Genomic DNA, 15,145 nt, shown 5'->3' with positions numbered 1-15,145 from the left:
CATGGCGTTTTTAGCCTGTCCCCTCCTGTGGGGGGTTTTTTTCCCCCTTGGTTATTTTACCTTCCTGGGTTTGTTCGCTCCTTTTGAGCTTTCCTGTTACCCAGTGGGTTACATTTCTGCTTCAGATAAGGTTCCTTTATCTGATCTTGGGTGCTTTGTTACCTTGAGACGGTTGCGTTTCCCACCCCTCATGTCTACACTGCTTTGGGACACCCCATTGGTGAAGACTATATGTGGGGCGGCGACTGTCAGAGGACGTAAGAGAAAACTGAATTTTTGTAAAATCTTACCGTAAAATTCCTTTCTCTGAGTCCTCTGACAGTCGCCGCCCCCGTACCTCTTTTGGGGTTCATGGACTATCTACTGCTTGCTACCAAACTGAATTGGGAATGAGGCTAGCCGGGGGTATTGGGCCAGAGGGACAGCCCCCTGTAGGTGTGTCTATGCAAAGTTTTGTGTTTTTAACAATCTTCTGCCTAGCTTACTCCTTTGGATAAGAGGTCAATACCCATTGGTGAAGACTTTATGAGGGGCGGCGACTGTCAGGACTCAGAGAAAGGAATTTTACGGGTAAAAATTCAGTTTTTACTGTGTTCACTATCCTGACCCCCCCCCCCCCCCCAACCCCGCCTGGTCCCATCTTACCAGGATTCTGTTTAATAGATCTCTACATTGAGTTCACAGGTTTGTATACCTGCTTTTCCCATTTAGAAGGGGTTTCCATTTTACCTGCAGAGTTTTTTTATTTGGATTTAGTTTTTATTATGGAAAATGTCACAGGAGGCACTGGAACACACAAGGTTGGGAGGGAATACTTAAAATAGGAATGGAGTCTGAAATTAAAGCCGTTAGACCTTTCAGGATTATGTCCACAATGCTCCCTATGTTTCTTTATTAAGTCTTTGGACTTTGCAGTTTGTATGATCGCTCTTTTATATAATTAAAATGTTTATTTCGCTGCAGCAAAGGACAACCAGACGAGTGTAACCAAACAGAAGAAAAAGTCGAAGTCACAACAGTACAAAGGACACAAAAAAAGTGAGTACTGCCTTTTCATTGCCACAACAAGCATGTTTCGGGATATTCCTTTATAGGGAATTGTGATTTCTTGTAAGGGCAAAATTAGAAACTTTCTGTACAGACGTTAAATCCTCTCCTTTGAGGAAACTCAAAGTGAGACCGCTACACGCAGCAAACAACTTTTACAACTATTATGCTTACTTACCTTTTTGGAGAGCGACTATTCAGTCTTTGTTCACATGCAGTGCTTTGGCCGCTGCTTAAATCAGACACTTCCAGATGTGTAATAGTGTGCCCCAGGCCCAGACTGACCATAGGGCACACCCGGTATTTGCCCGGCGGGCCGGGGAGCCTGGATAGGAGGGTGGCCTAGGCCGCATATAGTGAGGAACCGATCTGTCAAATTCTCTCCTGCTGCCACTGAATGTCCGCTCCTCCTCCTCTCCCTCCTGCAGGCATTTAGCAGTGGCAGGAGAGAAATGGACGGATCCGTTCCTCTCTATATTCCGCCCCGCCTCCCATCTTCTGTCTGCTGCCTTGAGCTCCTGTGCGCTGTCCCGGCGAGACATCTCCAGTCTGCAGGAGGGAAAGGTGCCGAGACAGGTGAAGAGTGCAGTGTGTGGTGGGGGGGAGGCTGGAGCCGTCCGGACAGGAGGATGGGGGGCCTGTCAATGGCAGGATGAGCTGAAGGTTATATCAGTGGGGGTGCTGGGGCTGACTGAGGACACTGAGCAAATAAAGGAGATACATAGCTGGCTTACATCTGTGTGTGCAAGTATCAGTGTATTGACTAGACTGTCCCTGCATTCCTCTACTGACTGAGATATATATAATATGATAGAGATATCAGACCAGTGCCTGAATCACTGTTCTATGTTGAATGTGCTGTAGTGTGGTGAACAAGGGGGTTAAAGCAAGTGGTGAAAAAATTATACAATACCTCCTCAACACCTGTAAAAGTCTCCCTGAAGAGTGATCCAAACTCTAAATACTCTTCAAAGACCAGAGTTTGTCTTAATGAGCCCTTAAGGGTGGGCGTTCACTGCAGTTTGGTAAAAGCACATCCCAACCATGGGGGGGCATAAGGGTTACTGCCCATCACCTGGTAGTGTGAGGGAGCCCTAGCTGAATCCTTTATTATACTGCCTAGTTCCCCCCTCCTGCCGGCTGCTGTGAGGGATCTGTCAGGATGGAGAGCGGGGAAGGGGCTGGTAAATATGTAATTTACTGGCCCTTTCCTTGTCGGAATCGGTACTGATCACTGACCTTGTCTATTCATAGCTGAGGCATAGTAAACTGTGTTTACTATACTTTAGTTTAAGAATGAACAGGAGGCTCTGTACAGAGCTATTCCTCTCTATTCACTCTGTGCCGCTGAGGCTGCAGAGATAGAGATCGATGGCTGTGTCCTAAATCTCCTTTCTCTGTCTCAAAGGTGTGATGTCAGGGGTCTGTTTAGACCCCTGATATCACACCAAAGCCCCCAAACGGGGCTTCTAATAAAAAATTGTATAAATAAATAAAGTTTTTTTTTAAAAAAATACAAAAAAAAACACAACTGCAGAAACCAGTGGCAGAGCTACCAGGGTCGCAAAGGTCGCACTTGCGACCGGGCCCTAGCCTTCCGCCACCAGGCTCCAAGGGAAGGGGCTCGGGGCTGCTCAGTCTAAAATTCCTGGGCCAATTGTTTTGTCCCAGTCTGGGCCTGGTGTGCACCCCCTCCTATGTTTCCATCCACCAGACCCTAGGTCATTAAAGAACATAGTACTGATGTAGGGGGCTCTAGGAGGAACCACAGTGAGCGGGTATACAACACTTCTGGAAGTGTCATTTTCAAGCATCCCCCAAAGCTCTGCTGTAGAAAAGGGCTCCATTACATTTCCACGCTTGTTATTCTGTGCTTAAATGTGGGTAGCCGGGCCCAGCGTTGGGCAGCCCAATCAAAATAAATAGGTTTCAATGCACCAAAAAGGGCTTTCTGCATTTTTTTTTTTTCCGGGTAATGAACAGGATACTGGGATGGTGGCAACGCCAATTTTCTGGGATAAATGGGCCAGGATTAGAGTCTCCACAATCCAGAAAGGTTAACTACAGGTGATCATCTTGTTTCTGTTATATTCAAGGATAAGGTCACCTTTTGGAACATCATGTTCTACCTGCTGCAGTCTCTCACCCCCTCCCAGTAAAAGCAGCGGGCATCTTCTGTCAATGTATGAAAACCACGAGGCTCTGTGTTCTGTGAATGTGAATCTACAAGGCGTATAGGTCTCAATAAATTACCATGGCCCTGTTGAGCACTCTGGTAGTTCATGGTCTCTTCCTCTCAGTGTGTATCTGCCTGCCCTTACGCGGTACAAGCAGACAGATACACTGACAAGTCTGCAGGAGCCCTGCATGGCACCCGCAATCTGCTGATCACTGGTGCAAAGCTTTACAGGCTCCAAGTAAAAAATAAATGCACATTTTATTACCTGCGAAAAGCTGTACATTTATTGTATTTTTTAAATAGGTGAACTTATCCATTAAAATCCAACTCCAGGCCAAACTTTTTTTTTTTTTTGTCGGTTTTAGATAGCGTGGAAGTTAATATCTAGTTAGGAGGAGAAGATATATCCCTGGTTGGTTGTCTTTTGATAGGTATTGGACAGTACAAATAGGGAGGCATTCCAAAGCTTATTTGATCTGCAAGGTTAGACTGATCAAGGGCTAGTGTGGTGGGTTAAGGTCAGTTTGAATATTGAATTGAATCATATTGAGCAAGGTGGGCTCAAACAATGCTCTCCATATTGCTCAAAATGCTTCACAAACTGATGTCATGTGCAAACTAGTCCAGAAATGGCTTTTTAATTTTGTTTTTGAATTTATTCCTTGGCACATATCTTTGCCGCTGCTTCATGTTCATTTAAATTTGACTTTTGGAGTATTTTGTGTGGTCCAATGAGATCAGCTGTTTTTGGAATGTGTGATTTTTGTCATTTGTTATGCCTGTAATTTTAGCACTGATAAATGTGTGTTTTTAAATTTTAGCACTGATAAATGTGTGTTTTTATTTGAGGAGACAGTTGGCCAGCACAACCTGTGCTCCACAGCCGAAAAGGCTGGAGCAGTACCACAAGAATTGAGGCGTGTAGGTGAAATTAAAGTCCCAAAGAGATTCACTTCCTATTGAGGGGGCCTCCCTGCCGTTGGCCTTTAGATTTTATGATAGATGCATTGAAGATTGGGAGGGTTAGGGTGGTGTCTGGTCAAAAAAGGACACATAAATAGAGCAGCATGCAACACCAATGGAAAGAGAAATGGAAAAACAAGTTTTCTTTCTCGTCCACTTAGGGAAACAGGAAGTGTTTCACCTTTGGGTTTTACTGCCATCCACAGGTGGCTTAGACACTGTGGGCACGCCCAGGATTAGACAACTTCTCTGCTGCTAGAGCTGCTCTGTCCTCTTCTTTTTTGCATTGCTGTGTCCAAACCCCACAGGACTTGACATTGTGGGAATAGCCTGGAAGTGACTTTCAGGCACTTAACAAGACCCAATTCTGGTAAGAAGTTGATCACTACGCACATTCTATGTCCAGAGACTTTGGCATTGCCTCAGCGCTTGCCCTTTATATGAAGACTCGCTCGGTTAGTAGGCCGGTTGGGCCATGCACCAGGAATTCCTCATTTACATTGGTTGTCTGGCACCTTTTTTATCCTCCCCCACTTCCTTCCGGTTTCCACCCACAGAATGGGAGGGGCTAAGTGCTAACTTGGATGACCTCCTGTTGATTGAACAGTCAGCAAGGGTACTGTCGGACAGAGATCTGAATCATTTAAGTGGGACAAATATGCAAAAAAAGACAAAAACAGGAAAAGGAGCAAATTCACCGCACTGTAGCTCCATGGGATCAGGAAACTTTGACATATGACCTTCCTCCTGCTTCACAGGGCCAAAATACAGGGCATTCCAGTGATCCTTTCTGATCGGGACTGGCCAAGGTGAATGTGGTACGCCAGCCTAATTAAGACACTTCTTGGACATCCACTAGATCGTTCAGATCTTTTGACTAGTGTATGGATTTTCCCACCCTGCTTCAAATTTGCTGGCTTTATCACCATGTCTGTTGAGGCCCAGGTTTGAGAGACAGGGGCATCTCTAAATTGGTGAGTCATATGATGTTAAAAGCTCAGTCTATTTCCTGCAGGGTCCATCATTGGATGTGGAAGACAGATTATACATATGTGATTCTTGGGACTCGCACTCAGGGAATTTCTCTGGGGGACAAATTCCTAAATCCCTACAGATGGGTTTGGACCCGCATTTGGCTTTCAGCACTATCAAAGGTTAAGTTTCTGCCCTTTCTATCTTTTTCCAAAGACTGCGGGCCTTTCACTCCTTGATAAAAACCTTTGTACATTGGAATCTCCCATGTAGCTTACCCCTGTTTGTTTCCCTGTGACTCCATAGAATCAGAATCTGGTTGTTTGATCCTATTAATGACATTCCTGTCTCTAATCAAACCCACAAGGTGGTATTCCTTGTAGCCATCACTGTTGTGAGTTGAGTGTCTAAACTGGTGGCCTCATCTTGTAGGGAACCCCTTGTGTGGTTTTATATAGGAGAAAGGTGGTTTTGAGGCAAAGGATTTCTTTCTTGCCTAGGGTAATGTTTGCTTTTACCTCCATCCAGAATATTCATCCAGTTCACCAAAAGTCCCTTTTCTGAAAATGGTTCAGGCTGTGAGAGCCTTTTTGTTATCGTATATTATCCCTATATGGGTGCACTGACTTCTCGTTCCATTTTCTCCAGGTGGCCCAGACAGACCACCATTCAAGGTTCAGGTTCCACTCTTTCCTGTCAATGCACACTCTACTGAATATGTGAGTGCTTTTCCAGCTCATCAGCTTTAGGGCTTTTTCACACGGGCGATCCGATCAGATCCACCTGTCAGTTTTTTAGGCAGATCTGATCGGATCCTCCATGCAGCTCTATGGGGCAGCGGAGACAACTCCGCTGACACCCGCTGCCATCCGTATCCAATCCTGTCCGTGAAATTTGGACGGATGGAAACCCTTTTTTTCCATCCGTTCAGGGATCGGATCGGATGAGAGTGGACAGGCGGTGCGCTCTCATTCGATCCCCCATAGAGAGCAGCAGGAGCTGTGACACCTCCCTCTCCGCACTGCAAGTGGAGACGGAGCTGTCATCCGCCGGCTCAGCGGGGATCGGCAGATCGATTCCCCGCTGAGCAGCACGGATCCGCCTACGGAGGCGGACCGTGTGAAAGAGTCCTTAAGCAACAGTTTCCTAGATTTGCAAAGCTGGCGCCTGGTTCACACATTCTGTGAGTTCTACCTGGTTGGTGTTGGGGCCTCATCTGTTTCCAGCTTTGTGTGGAAGGTCTGTGTGTGGCTCTTTAAACTGCAGATGGCCCCCAGTTCTTTATTTTCTTGGGCCTGTTGGAGTTTGTTTGCGGTGTTGTCCACCCCCTCAGTTGGACTGCATTAGCGAATCCTGAAGGTGAAGGACTCCCCGTGTCCCTTAAAAAAAAAAAAAAAAAAAAAAAGGATTTTACAGGAAGTATAAAGATTATTGTTAAAGTAGAATTGTAGATGATCTATATGTTGCAGCCTATTAATAGCATCAAGGCCTAATTTGCACAAGCAATGAAATACTTCTACGTTAATATAAATGTATGTTATGATTTTCGGTAGTATGATGCAGACTGCGTTTGCGTGCATTCAGTTTATTTGCATTTAGAATGAGTAATGGGGTACTTCACATAGATTAGTGGTTCTCAACCCCGGTCCTCAGGACCCACCAACAGGCCAAGTTTGCAAGATAACTAAATTACATTACAGGTAATCTCATTTGCTGCTCAGTGATTGCAGTTTTCTATTCTGCATCTCCCCAAGGTAATACCTAAAATTTGGCCTTTTAGTGGGTCCCGAGGACCGGAGTTGAGAACCACTGAGATCAACTAACAGAAACTTGTTGGTACTGTAATGTGCCTAAATTTCAGCAAGGCTGTTTCCATATGTACTTTTTAGGGCAGGACAGGTTCTCTTTAGAGCTTTTGCTTATGAGTAAAAAATGCCAGTTTGAGGTTTTTAGTATCTTACACACATTTTCACTGAAAATTACTTCACAAACCCATCTTGGAGTCCATGGGACAACCAGAATACAGTGGAGAAATAACTTCCAGTTTGCTTGAGGATATCGCATATTCTCCCAGGAATGGCGGGAGCAGGTGGGAAGTCGGGTAGCATGCTTTGAACTGTATGTATTGCTTATTCAGAGTTTAGTTAATGTTTAATTATCTGGTATCAATGTATGCTTATGCTGACCCTTTGGATTGATATCTTCCTCATGTGACTGTCCACTGGGTTTTGTTGGCGAGAAACAAAAGGATTGTCTTAAATGTACAAAATGTATCTAGCGTTGGTTTGAGAAGAAAAACTGTTAAAGTAGAATTGTAGCCAGGCTAAGGAAATGTAAATATTTCCTTATTCATAGCAAGCAGTAAATCTTAAATAATCTTTTAAGCAAGCCACTGTTGACTTCTGTAACTGCAGGCACCATGGAGCAATTCATTTTCAAAGTTCACAAGAGAAGTGGTTAAAGCGAAGTCTCACAATTTTGCTCTATCAAAGTATCTAGTCTGTGTGACTGGCGCAGTACACCTGTCAAACGATAACGCAGGTGTCCTAAGGTGAGCTCATGGAAGACCGAAACCTCCCATTGAGCATAAGGGCATTTGTGCAGCCTTTTACTCCTGAGGAACCCTTGAGATCTCGGGGATCCTCTGCTAAAAGATTATTATAGGGCATGGTACATTAAAATGTTCTATAATTTTCTAATCCTGATAAACAGAATAATAAAGTAAATTATACAACAAGGGTATTTGACACCCACAGAGGATTATTTTATTATTTGTTTTAAAAAAGCTCCCCGTTCTATGCGGAAATAATTACATAAAACAAATAATAATGCCTATAAAAGCAACAAACTGTAAAAAATGATAGTGTCCCCTTTCACTAGTTGTCAGTGGATAGGAGTCCTCTTACTTTGGTGATCAATGGAAAAATGCCTTCTTACATAGGCAGTCAATGAATGCCCTCACATTGCTAGTCATGACATCACTTCCGCTATGTGCATTCGGTGTTCTATCTTAGCTGCCTTGATTGCGCGCTTACATTTCTTAGTGCATGCTTTGTAATGTTGGAATGCTGAAAATGAACCCTCGGCCTTGTATTTTTTGAAGGCTTTTCTTTGATTTTGTCATGTTCCAACTAAAAACAAAAATTTACTTTGATACCCCTAACTAAAATCAAGGGGACAAACCAATCGATACCCCTAACTAAAATCAAGGGGACAAACCAATCGATTTCAGAAGTCACCTAATTAGTAAATAGAGTCCACCCGTGTGTAATTTAATCTCAGTATAAATACAGCTGTTCTGTGAAGCACTCTGAGGTTTGTTAGAGAAATTTAATGAACAAACAGCATCAAGAAGGCCAAGGAACACACCAGACACGTCAGGGAAAAATTGTGGAGAAGTTTAAAGCAGGGTTAGGTTATGACAGGGCTCAACAAACCCCATGCGCCAGGTCGCATTGGCGACTAGGATTAGCGGCCTAGCGCCTGGGTTACCCTGCAGCAGGAGTCTTGTTGCCAGACATCCCAAGTCTCATGCGAGGTGCGGGGGTCTCCCCCATGCGGGTTGCGGCTCCCTGACGCCCGCAAGTGCAGCACCCGCATGCAGGAGACTCAGGTCCCACTGAGTACAGTAGTCTCCATCATCTGAATTTGGAAGAGGTTTGGAACCACCAGGACTCTTCCTAGATCAGGCCGCCTGGCTAAACTGAGTGATCGGAGGAGAAAGACCTTAGTGAGGTGACCTAGAACCAGATGGTCACTCTGACGGAGCTCCAGCATTTCTCTGCGGAGAGAGAGGAGAACCTTACAGAAGAACAACCATCTCTGCAGCACTCCACCAATCAGGCCTGTATGGTAGAATGTACAGACGGAAGCCACTCCTCAGTAAAAAGCACATAACAGCCTGCCTGGGGTTTAGCAGAACCCTATGCCTGCGCTAATGAAATTATTTGCAGGCATAGGGCTCCGCTACTTTCACACCTATACAGTAATCCCCCGCTACATCGCGGTTCAGTTTTTGCGGTCCCGGTAATTCGCGTTTTTTTTTTGTAATGTTATTTTACTATATAAATCATTAAAAATGAAAGATTTTTGTGTTTTTCATAGCTCTTGCTCTGTCTCTAAGTATCTTTTATGTGTTTAAATGAGTTTCTATTGTTTTAAAAGTGTGTTTAAAGACCTTAAAATGCTTTTACACGTACAGTGACAGTAAAAAAATCATGCCTACAATGCATTTTAATAGGGTTTTTCTATTTCGCGGAATTTCACTTTTCGCGGCCGGGTCCGGAACGTAACCCCCGCAATGGAGGGGGGTTTACTGTATGTGTGTATGTGTGTGTGTGTGTGTGTATGTGTGTATATATATATATATATATATATGTGTGTGTTTGTGTATATATACCCCTATACAGAAGTTCTGATGTTATGCCTGCCTCCAAAGATGCCCAAAAAAAACGCCTGTAACAAAAACGCCCAGGTGTATTGTTGCAGCCGTTTTTTTGGGCATTTTTTTAGGCGTCTTTGGAGGCAGGCATAACATCTGAATTTCTGTATAGGGGTATATATACACACACATATATGTATTTATACACATACACACATACAGGTGTGATAGGAGCGGAGCCCTATGCCTGCAAATAATTTCATTAGCGCAGGCATAGGGTTTTGCCACTTTCACACCTGTATGTGTTTGTGTTTATATATATATGTATATGTATGTGTGTGTGTGTGTGTGTGTGTGTGTGTGTGTGTGTGTGTGTGTGTGTGTGTGTGTGTGTGTGTGTGTTTTTATATTTATATATATATATACCCCTACACAGAAGTTCAGATGTTATGCCTGCCTCCAAAGACGTCCACAAAAAAGCCCAATAAACGCCTACAACAAAAACGGCCAGGTGTGGAAATAGCGGAGCCATATCCCTGCTCTACTGCAATTCTAAGACAAGCAATCTTTTTTTTTTTTTTTTTTTTTTTTTCTGGTTCTGGACATGCTAGAGAGCTGAAACTTCACAGGTACACTTTTTAGACCCCCCCCCCCCCCAGACACTATAAATCCAAAGAAATCTCTTTTTTTTTTTTTTCAGTAATTGGCGCTCTATCAAAAATTACAATTTTTAAAGAACTTTTTTTGTGTGTTAATAGTCCCTGGGGCATGACCCAGAACCCTATGCACTTTTTAGGGGCATTTATTGGGTTTTAGGGCTTCAAAATGGTGTTTTTTGATTACCGAAGTTCGGGTCCCATTGATTTCAATGGGGTTCTGGAATCCGGACCGGACCCGAACTTTCAGGTGTTCTGGTCGAACCGAACTTTTCAAAAGTTCGATCATCCCTAGTAAAGATAAATGTAGCAATGTACAGAGACATACTTGATGAAAACCTGCTCCAGGGTGCTCTGGACCTCATACTGGGGCGAAGGTTCATCTTCCAACAGGACAACGACCCTAAGCACACAGCCAAGATAACAAAGGAGTGGGTGCAGGACAACTCTGTGAAAGTCCTTGAGTGGTCCAGCCAGAGCCCAGACTTGAACCCGATTGAACATCTCTGGAGAGATCTGAAAATGGCTGCACACTGACTCTTCCCATCCAACCTGATGGAGCTTGAGAGGTCCTGTGAAGAAGAATGGGAGAAACTGACCAAAATTAGTTGTGTGTTAAGCTTGTAGCATCATACTCAAAAATATTTGAGGCTGTAATTTGTGCCAAAGGTTCTTCAACAAGTACTGAACAAAGGTTGGGATTACTTATGTACATAGGATTTTTTTTATTTTTAATAAGTTTTCAAAAATTTTCAAAATTCTGAGTGAGCAGAGCCAGCGTGTTGCTGCTTCTTTACTGTCCAGTAAACTGCCAGGAGCAGTTATGCCACTGTATTTCCTACACCTAACTGAAAAAGTGGTGTCGCCCTCCTGGTAAAGGTAGCTGGACAACTACAAATCGTTTGGCAAATTACTCTTTACATCTGTGTATCTTCAATGCATAGCTATTTGTCTGGAGTTTAGCTTTACCGTAGCATAAATAAATCTGCCAGGGACATAGAGACTGCTGCGGCAGGTGGAATGAATTGAGACCTCCTATGCCCACATTTCTTCCAGAATCCCCAATTGATAAAAAAAAAACAAAGTTGATGAAATGCCCTGCACCTGCAACTTTCACTTTTGGGTGGATTAAGCTTTGAAAACCCTTGCAGTCCAATGCCACGTTAGAACATTTTTACTGACTTTTATGATTTTGCTGATTTCTAGCCTAATTTTTTTCATTGAACAAGCAGGTACTCTTTGGCTAGTATCCTTGTTGGTGATTGCTAAAGACATTACAGAATAATTACACCTTTGTGATGAGAGAGTAAAAAATTTGAAAAAAAAAGCTTTGAATAGTTAAAAGCAGCCCTTCAGGCTCCAGGGGCCCCAGACTGTAACCAGTGGAAGTATACAACGTCTCAGCATCAGAGGGAGTGGACAATGGCTGGTGGTCAATGGGAGTGAATAAAATGACAAATGTGGTCAGTGGGAGGAGGAATAGTGCCCAATTGTTGGTGTCAGTGGAAGGCATAATGCCCCATCGTTGGTGTCAGTGAAAGGCATAATTCCCCATCATTGGTGTCAGTGGGAGGAATAGTGACCCGTGGTTGGTGTCTGTGGGAGGAATAATGACCCGTGGTTGGCGTCAGTGGGAGGAATAGTGACCCGTGGTTGGCGTCAGTGGGGGGGAATAGTGGCCCGTGGTTGGCGTCAGTGGGGGGGAATAGTGACCCGTGGTTGGCGTCAGTGGGGGGGGGGGGGAATAGTGACCCGTGGTTGGCGGCAGTTGGGGGGGGGGGGGTATAAGTGACCCGTGGTTGGAGTCAGTGGGGGGGAATAGTGACCGTGGTTGGTGTCATTGGGAGGAATGGTGACCCGTGGTTGGCGTCAGTGGGGGGAATAGTGACCCGTGGTTGGCATCAGTGGGGGGGGGATAGTGACCCGTGGTTGGCATCAGTGGGAGGAATAGTGACCCATGGTTGGAGTCATTTGGAGGAATAGTGACCCTTGGTTGGCGTCAGTGGGGGGGATAGTGACCCGTGGTTGGCATCAGTGGGGGGGGGGAATAGTGACCCGTGGTTGGCATCAGTGGGGGGGGGATAGTGACCCGTGGTTGGCATCAGTGGGAGGAATAGTGACCCATGGTTGGAGTCATTTGGAGGAATAGTGACCCGTGGTTGGCGTTAGTGGGGGGGGATAGTGACCCGTGGTTGGCGTCAGTGGGGGGGATAGTGACCCGTGGTTGGCGTCAGTGGGGGGAATAGTGACCCGTGGTTGGCGTCAGTGGGGGGGAATAGTGACTTGTGGTTGGCGTCAGTGGGAGGTATAGTGACCCATCATTGGTGGATAAAAGCAAGCAAAGGGCCACAGTTTTTGAGACCACTAGTGTAGAGAAAGGGTACGAACCTTTGTGAGGTTTTTGCTGCTCTCTGTCCCCACTGAGGTGGTTTACCTTCTCTTTTTTTGTTCTGGTAACCATTGTCCCACCGATCGAAAGTAATGGAAATCTAAAATTGTACAGTTGTCAGCAGAACAGGAGCAATGGGGGGAATCTTCCAATGGGGACCCCTGTTAAGTGACAACTGTCTAAGGGTTCTGTTCCGTTCCAAAAAACGGAACAGAACTGAAAGGAAGAAAATCGGATGTCAGCGAATGGAATTCCGCTGACATCCGCAATGCCATTGACTTACATTATGTCCGCAAATCATCCGCAAAAAAATAGGATGATTTGCGGACACACGGAGCGGCCGTGTGAAAGAGCCCTAAGGCTTCTTTCACACTGGCGGCAGGCTCTGAAAAGCCTGTTTTTCAATCCCAGGGGGAATACTGCATTGCAGCTGCTATAGCCATGTGACATGGTCCCATTGACTTTATTGGGTGCTTTTGGCAAGCTGAATGAAACATGTAATGTTAAATCTAGCATGCCACATTGCAAAGTGATTCTAATTTGCCAATCTCAATGACCCTATTCAGCGCTAAGGTAAACATCACTACATTGATGCAAATGCTTGCCCATGGGAACTAAGCCTAAGAGGGTTTTTTGTTTACTTACTGCTTCCTGTTGCATCTCTAGGACAGGAAGTAAAGTGAAATTTCCCCAGTAGGGATGCGGACTTCATCAAATAAACTGACATGGTTTACAACTTTGTAACTTTACATTGACACCCGCAGCGGTTCGCAGAGAGCAATGTGAACTACCTGCGAGTAAGATGTGATGCGGGAGCTTGCACAGGAATCCTGCTGGTTCCCGCATCGCAGACGTGTGAATCCGGCCTTAATGTCCTTTACTGAGACACACTATAGAGTTATATAGAGTTCATATTTCATGTCTGAGGTTTATGACCACTTTAAATAGTGGACCATATGCAATAAATGTTGATTCCTTTTGGTATTTTGCTAGTTTTTTTTTTTTTTCTTTCTAATTTGCTGTTTTTGAATTGAATTGCAGATTTGAGAATCCTTCCTGGTAGCAGGTGCTAGATAGTGACCGTACCAGCCAAAAGCTTCATTTCAGTGCCTATCTATATTGTTCAGTGCCTATCTGTATTGTTCAGTATACGCCCAGCAGTAGTGTTCAGTATGTTTGCATTGGCGTTAATTCTGTTATTTTGATAACGTAAATCCTGTTAGTTCTTGGTTTATTTTTGTGAACCTATTTTGTAGTTTTGTAAAAGTATTTATTTTGTATGTTTGAAATAAAGGTTGAATATTGTGAGAAACTTAAAAAAAAAATGAATGAAAGACGTGCATTAAAAAAAAAAAAATGAATGAATGAAAGATGTGCATTCCTTGTATCAGGGTAGTTAGATGGTGCAGAAGTTTGTCAAATGCTATGGACACTCTTAGCATCATTGTATGATAAGCTTAGAAGATTAGACTGCAGATAGAGGACTTTTGTAATGCATGATGGTACACACTGTGGGCTGACCAAAAAATAACTGAGAAGCTTGCTGTACTAACTATGTGATGTTCGAAAACAATAACTTAGTGGGGAGATCGATGTACTAACAGTAGGATGAGCCCCACACCAGTCAGTCATAGGTGTGCGCAGCCTATTGCATTAGGGTGTGCACCCCAAAGCTCAAACACACACACCTTTCTCTGCAGCCTCAGCTGCACTGGACAGTGAATGAATGGGAAGTGCTCTGTGCTGAGCGGCTTCCTGTTCATTCACAAACTGAAACATAGTAAACCTAGTTGTGTTAACAATGTTCATTTGGAAGAGGAAGGAACCAGTAAATTACATATTTACTAGCCCCTTTCCCCACTCTCCACCCTGCAGCGTAGTGATTAGGGTGTGCCCAGGCACACCTGGCACACCCCCTGCGCACGCCTATGCAGTCAGCACTCACAGCCATTGGCTGCAAGCACTGATCAGCAGCTGTTTTTATAGCATGGCCGTTTCGACAGAAGCTGTACACATGGGCCAAATGTAAGCTGGTTTCTGTTGAACCGAACCGGCTGATATTTGGCCCGTGTGTACCAGACTTAAGGCAAGCCATCGATGAGTCGATTTTTCTTTCCTTACACCACAAATGGAAGGAAAGAAATCTCAGGATTCCACTATCAACACATTCAGAGTTGATAGGGTAATCCCTTCTGCAGCGCTATTTTGTTCTGCCTGCAGGGGGCGGTTGTCCGGGTTGGGATGTGCATAATGAATCTTCCTGGCCCCGAAAAACGCAATGATCGATAGCTGCTGGCAGTAATTGCATGTAAAAAATTTGACAGGCTGGTTGTTCCCAAGTTGATTGATGGATCAACTTGGATACAACCAGCCTGCCCAGGGATAGATCAAACCTCGGCCCGTTCCTGCTGAACTGGCCAAGATTCAGTTGATCTGTGGTTGGCTTTACAGATCTCCAAGAGCAGTTAATTGGATAAAGAGTTTGACAGGTTCAAATTTATTTCTTTGCCCCTCATGTTCGTTGTAGAAACCGCACAAGAAATCAAGGACTTAAAATC

The 15,145-nt window shown here is 44.4% G+C and overlaps 1 protein-coding gene across 2 annotated transcripts in view; it reads left to right on the top strand.

Moving 5' to 3' along the window:
- Positions 1-15,145, top strand: part of MBTD1 (mbt domain containing 1) — a 75,418-nt gene that overhangs the window by 39,777 nt on the left and 20,496 nt on the right. For both annotated transcript variants that reach the window (XM_082272476.1, XM_082272475.1), the window contains exon 14: positions 964-1,038. In XM_082272476.1, coding sequence (XP_082128602.1) covers positions 964-1,038 — 75 coding nt within the window. The remainder of the gene's footprint in view (positions 1-963; positions 1,039-15,145) is intronic.

This window comes from Pelophylax lessonae (assembly GCF_965119305.1).
Source record: "Pelophylax lessonae genome assembly, chromosome: 11".
Taxonomy (NCBI): domain Eukaryota; kingdom Metazoa; phylum Chordata; class Amphibia; order Anura; family Ranidae; genus Pelophylax; species Pelophylax lessonae.
The sequence above is the reverse complement of the archived record's forward strand: the minus strand, read 5'-3'. Positions and strand labels throughout refer to the sequence as shown.